The 21,087-nt window shown below is 37.1% G+C and overlaps 1 protein-coding gene across 1 annotated transcript in view; it reads right to left on the minus strand.

Annotated features, from left to right (window-relative positions):
• The window catches only part of SLC26A8 (solute carrier family 26 member 8), a 42,550-nt gene that overhangs the window by 10,748 nt on the left and 10,715 nt on the right, over positions 1–21,087 (minus strand). The window contains exons 6-12 of the mRNA XM_087960278.1: positions 20,299–20,448; positions 18,696–18,778; positions 16,772–16,919; positions 15,026–15,139; positions 12,581–12,658; positions 2,581–2,676; positions 1,042–1,148 (exon numbers count right to left, since the gene is read on the minus strand). Of these exons, the coding sequence (XP_087816404.1) occupies positions 1,042–1,148; positions 2,581–2,676; positions 12,581–12,658; positions 15,026–15,139; positions 16,772–16,919; positions 18,696–18,778; positions 20,299–20,448 (776 nt within the window). The remainder of the gene's footprint in view (positions 1–1,041; positions 1,149–2,580; positions 2,677–12,580; positions 12,659–15,025; positions 15,140–16,771; positions 16,920–18,695; positions 18,779–20,298; positions 20,449–21,087) is intronic.

Below are 21,087 nucleotides of genomic sequence, written 5' to 3' on the forward strand. Positions count from 1 at the left end.
ATAAGGTTTTAGGTTTCAACTTCCTTTGTATGTTCAGAGTTCATTATAGAAAGGGCAGCTGAAGAAGTGTCTGAGCATCCCACTTAGATGTTCTTAGGCAAGTCTTCCTTGTTCTTTGCTTACTTTGCCCTTTTTCTTTGTTCTCTGATTTGTCCATTTTATAGAACACAAAGGATAAGGGAAAGCCAGCATTTTGAGGCAGATGTCTCTTGCATTATCTAATCAAGCAAAAAGCTCCATCTCTAAGGCCCCGACGATAGTGAGCAAATCAGAAAGGATCTAGCAGTTAAAGCAACCCACCTAACAACTTTGGTGGAAAGATGCAAGCACAGTCCAGTTTTTACAGCTCTAGTTTTATATAAATGGGATTATATATGGGATGCTTTTCGGAAGGTATGGGGTTTTTTTAAACATAAAATAAAATAGCTTAGAGCAAATATAATAATAAGTTCTGGGATAACATTTTGTATAAATTCCATCTATTTTTTATATAGCCACAGAGCAGAGAGAGAAGAAAAGCAGGTTTTAGAAGTAGGGCATGAAATGTAAGAAAGGATTTGGGAGGGGAGGAAACAAGGATACTATATTCTCAACTTTCTAGTGTAAGAGAGCTAAATCAGGTATTAACATAAGTTATTCTCAAGTCATTTTATTGAATTATCAATGTCAGTTTTTCAAATAAGTTTTCAAACACGCAAGATTTTTAAGGAAGTGTGTGTTAGTATATAAACCATATATAAGAGGTCTCTCTTAAAATCATTTGGATAAAAAAATGGAACAGGAATGGCACTAGGCAACTGATATTATTACCCCATCTGATGAAAGAGATCCAGAATTAGAACATTTCCAACAGATGGCAGATTATTATCTGCTTGCTGATGGAAGGGAAATTTCATTGAGTATTTGGTTTTATTACAAAGTTATTATTATTATCAAATATTTTTCTTAAAGTTCAAGTTATCTTACTGTAGAAGGATCAGTAAACATTAACATTAGAACTTCTCATGTGGGAGTAAGACAACAATATGATAGGAGAAATACCTGTGAGATCTGACACTTATTATAAAAAAGGCAAATCCCAAAGAAATTCCTAACCCAATATCCAGACCAAGGCAAAGGACAGCTAGAAAGGTCACAATCCAAATTCCCTTTAAAAGATGAAAACAGTAACATTATTATTAATAATTTAATAATCATACATTAAATACCCATAACCCTAAAGAAAAATACTTCATTGGTATGATAAAGCCCTTGCAGTTTAACTGTAAGTTATTCCAAGAATGATACTGCAATACAAATAGACATATCCAAACAATATACAGTATGTATCACGTTAGGAAAAATAAACTGATATACATATTTTAAAAAGAGGTAAGGAAATGTACAAAACATAGTCCAAAGAAAATACTCTCCTTATTCACCCTGACCTCTCTACCACTTCCTGGAAGCATCACAGCTTTGGAACTGTATTTTTTTTTCTCAGAAAGTGAACGTATTTCTAAACAGCTTTGTGCCAGCATTCAGATGTTTTATGGAGTCGTTGTGAGATGTAGAAATATTAATGAGAATAAATGTCCATAAACTGATTCTTAAAAATTAAAGCAATATAAAAAAATTCAGATAGGGCAGGGGCTCTCAAGAAAGATGTCTCATGGACACCATTGGGAACACATCTTTAAGGAGTTCTTCCCACTGCAAGTCTGCTCTACTAAAAAGCATGTCTCAGAGACTAGAGCATTCATATAGTGGCACAGGGTCCTTCTAATTAGCCAGATGAATAGTGCTATCTGTACAATAAATACTCCCAAAATTTCTGTGTTGGATAGAAGAGGTTCTGATATTTTATTTTCAGCAGCTTCAGTATAAGCAATAGTCATTTTTGAGGTTAAAGCTTAGTGGTAAAAAGCACAAAGCATTTTGTTCATAACTAATATTCTAGTTCATTTATTTGGAGATAGCACTTTCTAGGAGATCAGGAAGAACTGATATGGAGACAGTCAGAAAGTGCTCTTTGGTATCACTGGAGTATTTTGGTCAAGGCTATGATGAATAGGACTAGGGAGTAGATCTCATGAAGCAAGGTGTGAGATCCATCAAATTCCTCATTGGGGAGCTATCTTGTTAAGCAAGGCTAACAACCAAGGCTGGAGATCCAAAAAATTGAAAAAAATTCTGGTTAGAGTAGTGTTGCAATAATATTGCAGCGGTCTAACTAAACTACTGTGTGTTCAAGTCCCAATATGCAATGGGTCTAATCTGAAATACCAAAATGTCAACAACTAATCTAAAAATCAAGGGTCTGTCTTCCAATTGCTATTGAGCCGAGACCAGTCCCATTAAACTGGAATCTTTAGATAGATTTCAGACATATTTTTAAGTATTAATACACATGTTGTAGTATCCTCTAGAAACATACTTAAAATATCATTGGAGAAAGTACACAGTAAAAAACCAATTAACCTACTCTCCTTTGGTGCCACAATCTAACCGGGGTATTTGACATACTGGCTCTGTTCAATGGCATGCTACCTGGTTTAATCTGATTCTCTAGCATAGTTACATAGATCATGCAAAACTTACAAAATCATATTTATCTTGTTCCCACAGGTAAGGGATGTCCAAAAATTTTTCAAGAAATGGGAACATGTTGACGAGTACAATGGCAGCCAAAACAGCCTGGGTAAATTTAAAAAAAAAAGATACTGTTGCCAATTCTAGATATTATACAAAATATATACAAAATTCTAAACCATGTAGTAGCAATTAAAAATATTTCCATAGATGTTAACAGTTTGATTAGCTAGCCTAATCATGGTGCTGTATACTTTTGCAAAGATTTAGATCTTATCAATATATTTACATATTCTAATTTTCCAGAATTAGGTGACCTCCAGGTACCAAGTTCTTGAAAAGGTCTTTCATCTATATTATTATTATTATTATTATTATTATTATTATTATTATTATTATTGTTGTTGTTGTTGTTGTTGTTGTTGTTGTTGTTGTTGTTGTTGTTGTTGTATACAAAAATGACAGTATACACAGTAGCCGAGATAACCATGCTGGGTTTCATATCACAAATCACTAGTCGAACACTTCCCAAGTGTTCAGGACTGCGTGATGTATGAGCGGATTTTATTATTATTATTATTATTATTATTATTATTATTATTATTATTATTATTATTATTATTCAGTAATTTACAATTCACAGTCTAAGACTTGTGGAAACTTAATAATTCAAGCCTTAAGCAAAAACCTAAGATTTATTCACGTAGCATCTAAGAATATAAGCCATTCCAAACCAGATTATTTTTTGTAAAATTAGGGTGTATAGGTTTGATACATTCAATATTTTCAGATATTGAGGAAGTCCTTTAGGTATCATTTCAAGGATGCCAGTCATCATTGGTAATAATTGCAAAAGGCAGTTTTACTTGTAACGGCTTACATCCTGCGATGATACCTACAGGTGAAACTCAGTAAAACAAGGATTGTACATAGAACAACATCGGACCTCTGAAAAGTATAAGCATGCATATGTACTCAGTACTTGGTTTGGGTCCCTTTTGCAACAATTACTGCCTCAATGCGGCGTGGAATGGAAGCTATCAGCCTGTGGCACTGCTGAGGTGTTATGGAAGACCAGGATGCTTCAATAGCAGCCTTCAACTCTTCTGCATTGTTTGGTCTCATGTCTCTCATCTTTCGCTTGGCAATGCCCCATAGATTCTCTTTGGGGTTCAGGTCAGGCAAGTGTGCTGGCCAATCAAGCACAGTAATCCCACGGTCATTGAACCAGCTTTTGGTGCTTTTGGCAGTGTGGGCAGGTGGCAAGTCCTGCTGGAAAATGAAGTCAGCATCCTCATAAAGCTTGTCTGTGGAAGGAAGCATGAAATGCTCCAAAATCTCCTGGTAGATGGCTGCGTTGACCCTGGACTTAATGAAGTACAGTGGACCAACAGCAACAGATGACATGGCTCCCCAAATCAACACAGACTGTGGAAACTTCACACTGGACTTCAAGCATCTTGCAGTGTGTGCCTCTCCATTCTTCCTCCAGACTCTGGGTCCTTGGTTTACAAATGAGATGCAAAAGTTGCTCTCATCAGAGAAGAGGACTTTGGACCACTGAGCAACAGACCAGTTCTGTTTTTCTTTAGCCCAGGTAAGACGCTTCTGACGTTGTTTGTTGTTCAGGAGCAGCTTGACAAGAGGAATATGACATTTGAAGCCCATGTCCAGGATCTGTCTGTGTGTGGTGGCTCTTGATGCACTGACTCCAGCCTCAGTCCACTCCTTGTGAAAGTCCCCAACACTTTTGAATGACCTTTTCCTGATAATCCTCTCCAGGCTGCGGTCATCCCTGCTGCTTGTGCACCTTTTTCTTCCACACTCTCCCCTTCCACATAGCTTTCTATTAATGTGCTTTGATACAGCACTTTGGGAACATCCAACTTCTTTTGCAATTATCTTTTGAGGCTTATGGAGGGTATCAATGATGGTTTTCTGCTCAACTGTCAGGTCAGCAGTCTTTCCCATGATTGTGATTCCTACTGAACCAGATTGAGAGACCATTTAAAGGCCCAGGAACCCTTTGCAGGTGTTATGGCTTAATTAGCTGATTAGAGTGGGACACTTTGAGCCTAGAATATCGAACCTTTTCACAATATTCTAACCTTCTGAAATTATGGATTTGGGGTTTTCATGAGCTGTAAGCCATAATCATCTCAATTATGACACATCACGGCTTGAACTATCTTGCTTTGCATGTAATGAGTCCATCTCATATATTAGGCTCACCTTTTAAGTTGCATTACTGAAATAAATGAACTTTTGCATGATATTCTAATTTTTCCGAGTTTCACCTATATAACACCATCAAACACCAACATCTGCCTATCCAAGATCCTTAGGAAGACTTGCTAGGTAGATAAAAATGCCAAATCCAGTCTGAACATCTGGCTGTGTGCACTGAACCATGATAATATATTATTTTTATAGTGCATTGAATAGTCAGCCAGATTTTCAGACTGGATTTGATCTTTTTATCAACTTATTGAGTCCTTCCCAAGAAGCAGGGAGAGGCAGATACTGTTGTTTAATCATATTAACGTTATTGTAGGATGTAAGCTGTTCCATTGCCTTTTGATTGATAGGGATTTTGTCAACACTGATAGTGTTTAAGTGGTGCTTCAGATGTTTTGGGATTGCACTATATTTGCTTTCTTTCGCCACAGATGTTCTATTTGTATTTTCAGAGCTTTCTTTTTTGTGATTTTTTTTCTTTCTTTTTTCTTCTTCGTTTTGTTATATAGGTAAGTGACATATCTACAGTTGGGACTGGATTTCAAATAATAAGTCATTATGATCATGAACTGAGGAACCCAGGTGACTGGATCCAATTTTATGCCTTTTTTGTGATGGTCACTAAGCAGATGTTATGGTTGTAAAACCAAACCCATTCAATGGGTCATTTTTGCCAGAAACTAGTGAAAAAAGGTGGGAATTAGTAAAAAAAAAAACTTTGCAAATCATGGCAACGTGACTATAGGATACTGCGACTGGTCATAAGCCCGTTACCAAGTGACTGAAATGTGGTCATGTAACTGTGGGTTGGGTGATACAACATTTTACAACTGTCAGAAGTGCTTGATAGACCATAAAGCACCCATTCCAGTCCTGTCATAATTTAAAATGGTTGTTAAGCAACTGGTCGTAAGTTGAGAACCACCTGTATACACAAAAATGTGAAATCACAGCTGCCTGTTCTTTAGCTGGTGTTGGCCTTCCTAGGCATTGAGTTCTTCTCAAAAAAATAAAATGTCAAAATGTACTGGTGTACTAAAACATATGAAGAACAGTTGCAGGAATTGGGTATGTCTAGTCTAGTAAAAAGAAGAACTAGGGTGACATGATAGCAGTGTTTCAATATTTGAGGGGCTGCCCCAAGGAAGAGGGAGTCAACCTATTCTCCAAAACATCTGGATGGAAACTGAACAAAGAGAGAAGCAACCTAGAACCTAAGGAGAAATTTCCTGACAGTAACAGCAATCAAGCAGTGGAACAACTTGCCTTTAGAAGTTGTGGGTGCTTCAATACTGGAGATTTTTAAGAAGGGACTGAACAACCATTTGTCTGGAATGGTATAGGGTCCCCTGCTTGAACAGGGGACTGGTTTAGAAGACCTCCAAGGTCCCTTCCAACTCTGTTATTCTAAGAATGATCTGAGTATATGTGCAGATTCAAGTAGAGTGGCTTTTTTTAATTGACAGATGGAAATTTTACTAATATGCATGTTTTCTAAATGCCTTGTCAAATAAATAACGTTTTCTGTAATAAAAAGGGAGTTCTTTGGGTAAAAAGAAAAGTGCACAATAAATCCACGTAATTAACCAACTATTAAATCCTACTTTAAGATTTAGTAAATAAGCGTAGGCATTTCACCAATAAATAAAACTTTATTAAGGTCATAGACCAAACTCAGTGAAAGTTTCAGATAGATAAACATTTACACTCTTAGAATACAGCCAAATAACTATCAGTATCTCCAAAACAATTATTCTGTCCATAATAGTGACTTTCTGATAGGGTATCCTTGCCTTTAGGGAGCAAAATTTGGCAACTACGTAGGTAACATTGCAATCTCAGACTGCTGTAAAGTAGCTAATATAAAATGTCTTTGTTTGACTATGGATATTTTTTAGCATCAGCCAAAGTAACCTTCCTCTCATCTTTGGAATAAAATTGTAACACAACAACAAAAGAACTTAGAAAACTAAGTTCCCTAGATTCAGAGTGGTTTGAGCCAAATAGTCATAATTTCCACAGATAACAGGAGTATTACCAAATCTGTTCTCCAAGACTGCCAAGGGGAGAGTAGCAAGAAGGCCCATTGGTAGTTATAATAGTTTTAAAAGGGATGAATCGTTTTAAAATCCAAAGCAATGATATATTTTGAAATAGGTCAGGCATATGAAAAGGAGGAAGAAATACAATACAACCATACAAACAAGATTTTGTTATTATAGCTAAATTCAATAAAGGTCATTTTATTTTTCTGTGGAGTTAGGGAAGTTAAAAGTTAGGATATTTCCTGGTCTGATCTACCTGGTAGATCTGACGTATTGAGAATTGGCAACTCATTAAAAAAAATCCCCCAGGGATATATAATGTATCAATATTCTGATGACCTGGATTTTAAAGAGAGCAATATTCCATTACGGCACAAAATTTATATATCTAAATTATTCAGATTTTCACTTTAACTTACATTTGGAAGGGACTGCAAGTAATATCCCAATTTTAATCCTGTCACCAGCATTAAGGAAATTCCAATCAGAGCTGCAAGCTAATTTTTAAAAAAATGGCATTAGAATCTTAACCTGATGCGAATTATTCTTTCTCATATCTTGTAAATCAAAATACTCCACCTAACTCAGTCTATTTTCAGAACATATACAAAATGATGTGTACCATGTTAATTAATATGATGAAATTTCAATTACCATCACATCAAAAAAGATTCTATTGATTTGATGAAAAGGTCTACTATTGCTAACGTGCCTGCCAATTCCTTAATTTGACCTTAGATTCCTAAATCTATTCATGACTTGCCTTCAATAAAGTTTATTGTTTTGAAGTTAGATTATCTTGACTTGGACTCAAGCTTTTTCACTATGCCAGGGTTTCTCAAACTTGGAGGTAGGATATCCTACAACCAGTTTGGTGAGGGTGGGGTGAGATTTTTAAAAATCTGATGAGGCATATTCAGGCAAAACACATTCCAAGCTTTGCTCCCTGTTTTCCCCAAAAAACGTTTTCACAGTACTCATGATTAGTCTGTACAGGCACTGCCCAAGCCTACACAAGGCAGTTGTATTTAGATCAAAATTTAATTGTTATTACATACATGGAATGTTTATTTTTAGGCTTATTCACTGGAGAAGAGTGTCACACAAATTCATTTACCATTGTAGAAGTGATGGTAGCTTAAATTTTGAGAATTTATTGAACCAGGAAACCATATCCAGACTTCAAAATCCAGGAGACAACTAGATGGCAGATAACATGGCAACGATATTATCTTTAGGAAGGACTCGACAGGTGGATAAAAATGTTAAATCCAGTCTAAACATCTGGGTTATTGGGTAACCAAACATAATAATGACCTGGTGAAAGCATTAGAATAATTTGGCAAAAGAAAGCAAAGATGGGGGTGCCTTGAGTGCAATTCCAAAACATTTGGAGCACCACTTGTATACCATCGGCATTGACAAAATCAGTATCACTCAATTGAATAGAATATTTATTTTGATTTGTCAATTGCTTACAAGATAATAGATATAAGTATATACATAGTTATGAATACATGAAATGGATACATATAAGAAAAATAAAAGAAACAATAGGACAGGGACGGTAGGCACGTTGGTGCGCTTATGCACGCCCCCTACAGACCTCTTAGGAAAGGGGTGAGGTCAATGGTAGACAGTCTAAGGTTAAAGTTTTTGGGGTTTGGGGAAGAAACTACAGAGTCAGGTAGAGTATTCCAGACATTGACCACTCTGTTGCTGAAGTCGTATTTCCTGCAATCAAGTTTGGTGTGGTTAACCAAACAGCCATTTGAATCTGGGGGGAGAGGAACATCATTTCAGAGGGCAGGTGCTGCTACAAAGAACGCATGTTTTCCAATAGATGCTATTGTGGAACCTAGAACCTGGAGTGCACAATTCTTGCCACACCAGTTCAGCCAGCTTGATGGTGTTACCTTTGGTTGGTATTTTCTATAGCTTTTTACTACAGTCTAGTGATTTTCCAGAGTTTACAACCTAGATATTGTATTTCTTGGTTCAATATTGGACCGATTGCCTGCGCCTCTTACATACTACCCTACTTAATAGCAAATTCTTGATAATGCATGACCATGGCCACAGACACCCAAGACTTAACTCAAGATTTAAATCATAACATTTCTTCAAGCCTTTGCAGACTTTCTGTGATGACATCATGGTCCCCCAGGGGTCTGCAGACCACAGGTTGAGAACCATTGCTCTATGCTAACTATCTACTTCTTAATCTATTCATTTATTTTTTAAACTGTAACATGTAATTCTTGTTATATTTTTAACATTTATCTAGATGGCAATAGTGTACTTGGTAAACATTTCTTAATTTCAAGGACACAAATGTTACCAAACTTGTTAATTTCTTGGATGAGAGACTAACACTAACGAGCTACACTGAGAAGTCAAAAATATATCCTGAAAGATGGCAACTGTAAAACATTTCTTACAGTTGCCAAAAAAAAAAAACTCATGTCAATGAAGTCACCACAAACTGAGCTTGATCTGAAGGAGAGTTCACCTGTTCTTCTGGTTTAAATATAATTATATTTTATAATAATGCTAATCAAAATTTATGAGGGTCAATTTGCAAACATATATATGTAACCAAAATATCCGAATGGGGTTAAAAAGATTTCTGCCCATGACTTCTGATGCAGACAAATCTCCACTGAGACTGATAATAATACACCAAGGGCAGCCTTTGAAGTGACAATACAATTTTTTTAAATGCTGTAGTTATTTAACCATTTGCTCATACTAACAAACTCTGTAAAGCATCCCTTTCGCATGGTCCAAACAGCAGAGAAAACCATGTTCTAACAAATACACCTAAATCTAGATTTGAAACAAGCACTGGAACTAACTCACCTGTGTTTTTCCACCAGTCTTCTCTGAATAACAGTTGTAGAAATTGCACAGCTGACAGAAAAACTCTTAAAAAATGAACTGAAGACATTGCATAGCCCAATTGCTACTAAATCCTGCACATGATAAATAAAGATAAACCTACTGGTATTCAGATTACTGTACTGTGAAATATAGGGACTACAAATATTTTCCACTAGAAAAAATAAGGATGACAAACTTCAGAATATTAATATGTCCTAATCATTTATAACCAAAAACATATTGCTGTTTTAGGGAGACATTCAGTCATTACAGTTAATGTATCGCTTACATCAACAATTCTTTTTTTTAATGGCTCCTACTGCTTTCTTGAATATGCTTAGGTTTGCATATGCCTAGAGCCCTCAGAGGATACCACCATAGGGAGAATCAACAGCATCACAATGGTGGGCATGACTTCAGCAACCTTTTTACATGCATGTAATATATGCAGTACATGTTCAGAAGGAGGTGGCCTTTGCTTGCCAAGTTCTGTTTGCAATTGCGATGCTGTTGACACACCACTGTGGGTGCCCCTGGAGGGACCTCTGCCTCATCATGTTCAAAATGTGTACAGTACAATCCAGTGATTCTCAATCTTGGTAAATTTAAGATGTGTGGATTTCAACTCCCAGAATCCCCCAGCCAGTATGACCAAGAACTAGTTTTCTATAAATATCTTTGTTCTAATAGATAAAGCCATAGTTTTAATGGTCAATTACATTTTGTTGTTTCTTTTTCAACTTGTAACTTTGATATGATTTTGTTTTGTTTTGTGATAGACTTAAAGTTTTCAGAATAGTTTAATTGCATTGCTGTTGCTGTCACACTTATAATCATGAGCACCCACAGGGACCTAATTTAATTTATTTAATTTAGGACTGCCTGACTCCAAACAACTCTAGGTGGCTTGTAATATAGTAAATAGATCAACATGCAATACAATTCAAAAGCAAACCAACAAAAAATAGATAGGAAAGCAGATAAAGCACAAGATGGAAAATCTGGCCCTGATGTGGGAAGAGTCAGGTCTTCAAAGCGCTATGAGAAACTAATAGCGTGAGAGCCACCTGGATATCAGGGAGCTTCATTCTGGGGCAGACCTCACAACACAGGAGGCATACTTCCTGGATCCCAAAAGATGACATTGTTTAATTGAAGGGTCCCAAAGTGTGCCAACCCTGTGAGTTTGTATTGGCTGGACAGACATCACAGGAGATGATAGACAGTCCTTCAAATTACAAATCCTATGCCACATACTGCTTTATAGGCCAAAGCCTGAACCTTGAATTGCAACTAGAAACATAGCTATAGTGCAGGCCAGTCACTGGCCATGCTGCTGTATTTAGACCAATTGAAGCTTCTGAGTATTACTCCACATAAAGCACATTGCAATAAGACAAGTTATGAGGTGAGTAGGGCATGAATGATTGCCTGGAATTTCTCCTAATCCAGAAAAGTGTGCAATTGGTGCACCAGAGGAAGCTATGCAAAGGCTTTTGACTGATCAGTTAAATTAATGAAGAGTTGCTTTGTTTTTCATTCTCCAAAACATCTGGATGGAAACTGAACAAAGAGAGAAGCAACCTAGAACCTAAGGAGAAATTTCCTGACAGTAACAGCAATCAAGCAGTGGAACAACTTGCCTTTAGAAGTTGTGGGTGCTTCAATACTGGAGATTTTTAAGAAGGGACTGAACAACCATTTGTCTGGAATGGTATAGGGTCCCCTGCTTGAACAGGGGACTGGTTTAGAAGACCTCCAAGGTCCCTTCCAACTCTGTTATTCTAAGAATGATCTGAGTATATGTGCAGATTCAAGTAGAGTGACTTTTTTTAATTGACAGATGGAAATTTTACTAATATGCATGTTTTCTAAATGCCTTGTCAAATAAATAACGTTTTCTGTAATAAAAAGGGAGTTCTTTGGGTAAAAAGAAAAGTGCACAATAAATCCACGTAATTAACCAACTATTAAATCCTACTTTAAGATTTAGTAAATAAGCGTAGGCATTTCACCAATAAATAAAACTTTATTAAGGTCATAGACCAAACTCAGTGAAAGTTTCAGATAGATAAACATTTACACTCTTAGAATACAGCCAAATAACTATCAGTATCTCCAAAACAATTATTCTGTCCATAATAGTGACTTTCTGATAGGGTATCCTTGCCTTTAGGGAGCAAAATTTGGCAACTACGTAGGTAACATTGCAATCTCAGACTGCTGTAAAGTAGCTAATATAAAATGTCTTTGTTTGACTATGGATATTTTTTAGCATCAGCCAAAGTAACCTTCCTCTCATCTTTGGAATAAAATTGTAACACAACAACAAAAGAACTTAGAAAACTAAGTTCCCTAGATTCAGAGTGGTTTGAGCCAAATAGTCATAATTTCCACAGATAACAGGAGTATTACCAAATCTGTTCTCCAAGACTGCCAAGGGGAGAGTAGCAAGAAGGCCCATTGGTAGTTATAATAGTTTTAAAAGGGATGAATCGTTTTAAAATCCAAAGCAATGATATATTTTGAAATAGGTCAGGCATATGAAAAGGAGGAAGAAATACAATACAACCATACAAACAAGATTTTGTTATTATAGCTAAATTCAATAAAGGTCATTTTATTTTTTCTGTGGAGTTAGGGAAGTTAAAAGTTAGGATATTTCCTGGTCTGATCTACCTGGTAGATCTGACGTATTGAGAATTGGCAACTCATTAAAAAAAATCCCCCAGGGATATATAATGTATCAATATTCTGATGACCTGGATTTTTAAAGAGAGCAATATTCCATTACGGCACAAAATTTATATATCTAAATTATTCAGATTTTCACTTTAACTTACATTTGGAAGGGACTGCAAGTAATATCCCAATTTTAATCCTGTCACCAGCATTAAGGAAATTCCAATCAGAGCTGCAAGCTAATTTTTAAAAAAATGGCATTAGAATCTTAACCTGATGCGAATTATTCTTTCTCATATCTTGTAAATCAAAATACTCCACCTAACTCAGTCTATTTTCAGAACATATACAAAATGATGTGTACCATGTTAATTAATATGATGAAATTTCAATTACCATCACATCAAAAAAGATTCTATTGATTTGATGAAAAGGTCTACTATTGCTAACGTGCCTGCCAATTCCTTAATTTGACCTTAGATTCCTAAATCTATTCATGACTTGCCTTCAATAAAGTTTATTGTTTTGAAGTTAGATTATCTTGACTTGGACTCAAGCTTTTTCACTATGCCAGGGTTTCTCAAACTTGGAGGTAGGATATCCTACAACCAGTTTGGTGAGGGTGGGGTGAGATTTTTAAAAATCTGATGAGGCATATTCAGGCAAAACACATTCCAAGCTTTGCTCCCTGTTTTCCCAAAAAACGTTTTCACAGTACTCATGATTAGTCTGTACAGGCACTGCCCAAGCCTACACAAGGCAGTTGTATTTAGATCAAAATTTAATTGTTATTACATACATGGAATGTTTATTTTTAGGCTTATTCACTGGAGAAGAGTGTCACACAAATTCATTTACCATTGTAGAAGTGATGGTAGCTTAAATTTTGAGAATTTATTGAACCAGGAAACCATATCCAGACTTCAAAATCCAGGAGACAACTAGATGGCAGATAACATGGCAACGATATTATCTTTAGGAAGGACTCGACAGGTGGATAAAAATGTTAAATCCAGTCTAAACATCTGGGTTATTGGGTAACCAAACATAATAATGACCTGGTGAAAGCATTAGAATAATTTGGCAAAAGAAAGCAAAGATGGGGGTGCCTTGAGTGCAATTCCAAAACATTTGGAGCACCACTTGTATACCATCGGCATTGACAAAATCAGTATCACTCAATTGAATAGAATATTTATTTTGATTTGTCAATTGCTTACAAGATAATAGATATAAGTATATACATAGTTATGAATACATGAAATGGATACATATAAGAAAAATAAAAGAAACAATAGGACAGGGACGGTAGGCACGTTGGTGCGCTTATGCACGCCCCCTACAGACCTCTTAGGAAAGGGGTGAGGTCAATGGTAGACAGTCTAAGGTTAAAGTTTTTGGGGTTTGGGGAAGAAACTACAGAGTCAGGTAGAGTATTCCAGACATTGACCACTCTGTTGCTGAAGTCGTATTTCCTGCAATCAAGTTTGGTGTGGTTAACCAAACAGCCATTTGAATCTGGGGGGGGAGAGGAACATCATTTCAGAGGGCAGGTGCTGCTACAAAGAACGCATGTTTTCCAATAGATGCTATTGTGGAACCTAGAACCTGGAGTGCACAATTCTTGCCACACCAGTTCAGCCAGCTTGATGGTGTTACCTTTGGTTGGTATTTTCTATAGCTTTTTACTACAGTCTAGTGATTTTCCAGAGTTTACAACCTAGATATTGTATTTCTTGGTTCAATATTGGACCGATTGCCTCGCCTCTTACATACTACCCTACTTAATAGCAAATTCTTGATAATGCATGACCATGGCCACAGACACCCAAGACTTAACTCAAGATTTAAATTATAACATTTCTTCAAGCCTTTGCAGACTTTCTGTGATGACATCATGGTCCCCCAGGGGTCTGCAGACCACAGGTTGAGAACCATTGCTCTATGCTAACTATCTACTTCTTAATCTATTCATTTATTTTTTAAACTGTAACATGTAATTCTTGTTATATTTTTAACATTTATCTAGATGGCAATAGTGTACTTGGTAAACATTTCTTAATTTCAAGGACACAAATGTTACCAAACTTGTTAATTTCTTGGATGAGAGACTAACACTAACGAGCTACACTGAGAAGTCAAAAATATATCCTGAAAGATGGCAACTGTAAAACATTTCTGACAGTTGCCAAAAAACAAAAAAACTCATGTCAATGAAGTCACCACAAACTGAGCTTGATCTGAAGGAGAGTTCACCTGTTCTTCTGGTTTAAATATAATTATATTTTATAATAATGCTAATCAAAATTTATGAGGGTCAATTTGCAAACATATATATGTAACCAAAATATCCGAATGGGGTTAAAAAGATTTCTGCCCATGACTTCTGATGCAGACAAATCTCCACTGAGACTGATAATAATACACCAAGGGCAGCCTTTGAAGTGACAATACAATTTTTTTAAATGCTGTAGTTATTTAACCATTTGCTCATACTAACAAACTCTGTAAAGCATCCCTTTCGCATGGTCCAAACAGCAGAGAAAACCATGTTCTAACAAATACACCTAAATCTAGATTTGAAACAAGCACTGGAACTAACTCACCTGTGTTTTTCCACCAGTCTTCTCCTGAATAACAGTTGTAGAAATTGCACAGCTGACAGAAAAACTCTTAAAAAATGAACTGAAGACATTGCATAGCCCAATTGCTACTAAATCCTGCACATGATAAATAAAGATAAACCTACTGGTATTCAGATTACTGTACTGTGAAATATAGGGACTACAAATATTTTCCACTAGAAAAAATAAGGATGACAAACTTCAGAATATTAATATGTCCTAATCATTTATAACCAAAAACATATTGCTGTTTTAGGGAGACATTCAGTCATTACAGTTAATGTATCGCTTACATCAACAATTCTTTTTTTTAATGGCTCCTACTGCTTTCTTGAATATGCTTAGGTTTGCATATGCCTAGAGCCCTCAGAGGATACCACCATAGGGAGAATCAACAGCATCACAATGGTGGGCATGACTTCAGCAACCTTTTACATGCATGTAATATATGCAGTACATGTTCAGAAGGAGGTGGCCTTTGCTTGCCAAGTTCTGTTTGCAATTGCGATGCTGTTGACACACCACTGTGGGTGCCCCTGGAGGGACCTCTGCCTCATCATGTTCAAAATGTGTACAGTACAATCCAGTGATTCTCAATCTTGGTAAATTTAAGATGTGTGGATTTCAACTCCCAGAATCCCCCAGCCAGTATGACCAAGAACTAGTTTTCTATAAATATCTTTGTTCTAATAGATAAAGCCATAGTTTTAATGGTCAATTACATTTTGTTGTTTCTTTTTCAACTTGTAACTTTGATATGATTTTGTTTTGTTTTGTGATAGACTTAAAGTTTTCAGAATAGTTTAATTGCATTGCTGTTGCTGTCACACTTATAATCATGAGCACCCACAGGGACCTAATTTAATTTATTTAATTTAGGACTGCCTGACTCCAAACAACTCTAGGTGGCTTGTAATATAGTAAATAGATCAACATGCAATACAATTCAAAAGCAAACCAACAAAAAATAGATAGGAAAGCAGATAAAGCACAAGATGGAAAATCTGGCCCTGATGTGGGAAGAGTCAGGTCTTCAAAGCGCTATGAGAAACTAATAGCGTGAGAGCCACCTGGATATCAGGGGAGCTTCATTCTGGGGGCAGACCTCACAACACAGGAGGCATACTTCCTGGATCCCAAAAGATGACATTGTTTAATTGAAGGGTCCCAAAGTGTGCCAACCCTGTGAGTTTGTATTGGCTGGACAGACATCACAGGAGATGATAGACAGTCCTTCAAATTACAAATCCTATGCCACATACTGCTTTATAGGCCAAAGCCTGAACCTTGAATTGCAACTAGAAACATAGCTATAGTGCAGGCCAGTCACTGGCCATGCTGCTGTATTTTAGACCAATTGAAGCTTCTGAGTATTACTCCACATAAAGCACATTGCAATAAGACAAGTTATGAGGTGAGTAGGGCATGAATGATTGCCTGGAATTTCTCCTAATCCAGAAAAGTGTGCAATTGGTGCACCAGAGGAAGCTATGCAAAGGCTTTTGACTGATCAGTTAAATTAATGAAGAGTTGCTTTGTTTTTCATATTTATCTCAATATGTCCCAATGTATTTCTAATGTTCTTGGAGACAAATAGTGACTACAGCGTTGCATGCCTTCCACAGACCCCGGAAATCTATGGAAAAGTATATTTAATTATAGTTTATTTATTCTCCCAAAGCTCCATCAATTTCTCGAGGCTTCTGCTTTGTGATATATAACTATTACCTGAGTATGTCTGATGTGATAGTTGTGAATACTTGCATACTTCTTTCCCACAAAAATGAGGAGGAAATAGCTTACTATTGCCAGAGATGAAGCCTGTAATATAATTTTGTCCAGTTTTGAGAAATCAGGTAGTGTAGGATTCAAAAACCTGAAACAAAAGAGATGCTTCAGTCCTGTGTAAAGAACACCCTTGAATACTTTGATTAGGATGTATAACCTATAGCTCTATTTATTTACAGATTTACTACCATCTCTTTCAACCCACAATGTTGTGAACCAAGCAAGTGGTGCTAATAATAAATATGGGCTTGTTTGGATTTCAAACACTGAATTTTATGTACTTATTGTTAGCTATCTTAGAAACCTTTTCTGAAAATGAAAACAAATCACCTTTATTAAAAGTTTAAATTGAGCAACGGACAACATTTTTTCCCCAGCAGAACACAGAACACTTGGGCAACGCTTTAAATTTGATCTCCAAAGTGTGCTTTGGATAGTGAACACAGCAACACTCTATACTCAATAAAGCAGTTGACTCTTTTCCAGAGGTCACACAACTGGCCTTCACAGCTGCCATGTAATCCTGGAAAGGAGAGAGGCATTTTAAGGAGTTACACAGACATCCCCACGTCCTCTAAAGCAGAGGTCTCCAAACTTGGCCATTTTAAGACTTGTGGACTTCAACTCCCAGGATTCTCCAGCCAGCATAGCATAGCATAGCTGGCTGGAGAATTCTGGGAGTTGAAGTCCACAAGTCTTAAAGTGGCCAAGTTTGGGAACCTCTGCTCTAAAGCAACATTCAAAGATCAATTTTGACATTCCTTCCCCTAATTTCTTATTTCTACTCTTCTTTGTATTTTACATATGAAATAAAATAATGATAAAAAGGAATTTTGATATTCTGCACAGTACTAAAGAATCAATTTAGAGTTGCCTGAACTGTGATATAAACGGCGAATAAATCTTATGAGTAAAATAAAATTATACATTATTATTTTTAGCTCATTTTAAGAAATGGGCAGTAATTATAGCTCTTTATGAATACTGATGGGCCACACATGATCCTGATGGCTAGAACAAAGAATCTTTACACTGTTCAGTAAATGCTAAAACCTGCCCCCATCAGGTACCTCTCAAAGGGAAATTACAGTATATAGAATATTTGAACACTGTTGGCTTGACTAAATGCTGTTGGCAGGGGTGGGATTCTACCGGTTCTGTCCACCTCTGTAGAATCGGTAGTTCTGAAGAGCAGCAGACAGAAAGAATACATAGAACCGGTTCTATGTCTGCTGCTGTTTTGGCCCACCCGTCCACCCGGGCTCTTACCTGACTTTTATTTCCTGCTTTTTCAACCGCAGCTGCTTTGCGCGACACAGCTGTGGTTGAAAAAGCAGGAAAAAAGGGCTTTTCCAGCCGCTGTGCACTTGCACGCAGCATTGCTCAGCTGTCTGGGCAGCTCAGCAGGTCGTAAATTGCACTCGTGCAACTCGCGCAACTCACACGCTCACAAAGTGCGCATGCGTATGCGACGCAGAGCAACAGAACCGGTAGTTATACCAGTCGGATCTCATCCCTGGCTGTTGGTATGCACTTGGCCACAAATAGAAACAGCAGCATATATTTGAATGACAAAGTTAGCAATGTTGAAATATTTATGAGAATAAGCTTTCAGGTTCACGCATTGGCAAATGTTTCACAGGAATTTCAAGCTGGGGTATTATTACCAAGTTCTTTACCCAATTCTTTAATTTCAACGTTATTTACTTTCCTTTCATTTTTCTTATTTCATTATTTCATTTTTTATTTATTTGTCCTTCCTTTTCTCCCCCCCCACCCATATGTTACCCTGAAAGGGAATAGCATGATAAGTACATATTTATACATGCATGAAAAATACATAATATTAGATTAGATTACTTACTTGTGGGGAGTCATTGTAAAAACTCCCTGACTAGATTCAGCATGTAGACGAGTTTGGGTAGAAAGCATTGTAAATACAATAATCTGTAAAAAAATGCACTCTATATTATTTGAGATGAATATTATGTATTTAAATTTATTTCAATATTGTATTACTATACTCTCAAATTCAGCCTTGATTAATGGCAATTACAATGTCAATATCTACCTTGGCATTATGGACTAATGGTTCTGTTTTAGCCAGACATTGAAATAGATTCTAATAATATTCAGTGGTATAATGCCAAACAAGGCAGACTTTTGATTAGTTATCACAAACAGTAGGATACAATCATCAGTGCAAAGATTAGTATTAGGAGGGTGGGGGGAAGTTTCATGATCAGAAAAGCATTTCCCCCCACAACAAGTTTCACTGATACTGAAACTTAAGGCAGAATGTTTAATGTTTAGATCTCTGTTTCTGAAGAATGCATTTCTAAGGACAATAACAGACCATAACACTATTACCGTATTTGCCGGCGTATAAGATGACTTTTTTGCCCTGAAAAAGATGCCTCCAATTGGGGGGGTCGTCTTATATGCCGGGTCGTCTTATACGCCGGCAAATAGTAATTGGGAAGCACTGCGGCTGCCCGCGGCTGAGGCACTTTTGTCTACCGTGGAAACAAATCCCGTGAAGCTGAAAGGAGCAGCCAGCCTTCTCCCAGCTCCCAAGGAAACGAGGCTCGCACCGCCCGAGCTCCGCTGAGGTATCGGCTGGGGCTGTCAGGAGTTGTTAGCGCTGGCGCGGCTCGCGTGCTCCAGTCCGCGTTGCCTCGGGAAGGGAAAGGCAAAACCAGGAGCCGCTGCTGCCATTGCAAAGCGCCGCCGCGGCTCTTCCTTTTTGCCTTTCCCTTCCCGAGGCAACGTGGGACTGGAGTCGCGCTGGAGCCGCGCCAGCGCTAACAACTCCTGACAGCCCCAGCCGGATACCTCAGCGGAGCCCGGGCGGTGCGAGCCTCGCTTCCTTGGGAGCTGGGAGAAGGCTGGCTGCTCCTTTCAGCTTCACGGGATTCGTTTCCACGATAGACAAAAGTGCCTCAAAAAAAAAAAAAAGTGCAAAAGTGGAAGGCGTGCGGAAGAGGGGGCGAGTATATAACAAACTATATTTTGAGTGGAAATGTTGGGGGGTCGTCTTATACGCCGGGTCGTCTTATACGCCGGCATATACGGTAGATAAAATTGGGTTTTATCAGAATCATAGACAAAATGTTCTTATTGTCTATACAGTGAAGGCAAGAAGGGATGGTGTGCTGTCCCCTGAATTTGAAGTATACAATAAAACAAATTCCTGTTTTATCAGAAGACCTGAAATAAATTATAGTAAGGGATAATGCTTCTTTCAGATGCAGTGTTTCCTTATTCTTTTTTGTGGAGAACTTAAGGCCAATATAATATAGTCAAAATAAAAGAGTACCAAAATTATTAACATTCAGTTCTGTACTAAAGAAACACAATGTTTGAAGGAAACTGTTTCATGGATCACTCTATGACTTCAAGTCATTTACAAAACTGTGACTTTGGAAACATAAATGTAATTTTGTAGAAAAATGTCAAATATTTACCAAAACAAGCTCCATTGGAAACTCAACAGGATAGTGTTTATAAGTTATTTTAATGCATTTGCTGACCCTCAGCAATAGTAACGAAAGCAAAAACAGCAAGATACTGGTGGAATTTGCTTTAGGGAGACCCATGCAGTAGTATACCAAATTCTGAAAGAAAGAAAATGTCAACAAAATGTTAGAACTAATTCTTGCATGTTAATTTGCTGCTAAAAGTATCAAGGTAAGCCTCAACATCTTTTAAATGACATAGTTTTTTGCTTCAGAAATAAATATAGCTGCCTATCTTACACACGAGTCTGGGAGGCTTATAACTAAATCATAAACAGTACCAAAAACAACAGCAACAATAATAATACAAACAAGACAAATGTATTAAAAACAATTAAGAACTAAAAACCACTTCATGGGTTCCACACCACTCTTTAATCTCTGGGCCAGCAAAACTAGGTCTTCAAGTCCTTCTAGAAGGTTCAAAATTATTTTCCCTAGGGCAGCAGAGAAGGCCCTCATCCTGTGTCCTACCAGATGACACTACCCCTTGGGTACATACAACCCACACTTAGTTTTTTCTGCTGAGCCTGATAGGCAAGTAAATGCCACTCGGAAGAGGTGGTCCCTAAATAACCTGATCTTGGTAATGAAGACCCTTATGCTATATTTCTTTGATATTATTTAGAAGTTAAGTCCTACCATGTTTAAAGGGGGTTGATTTGTCTCCACTGTTTTAAGAAAGACAATGGCATGTCATAAAGAAACTAATAATGCCTAAAAACGGGGAAGTTAAGT

The sequence above is a fragment of the Notechis scutatus genome, chromosome 3, assembly GCF_049901735.1.
Source record: "Notechis scutatus isolate UNSWTSFEM ecotype Mainland chromosome 3, rNotScu1.2, whole genome shotgun sequence".
Lineage (NCBI taxonomy): Eukaryota > Metazoa > Chordata > Lepidosauria > Squamata > Elapidae > Notechis > Notechis scutatus.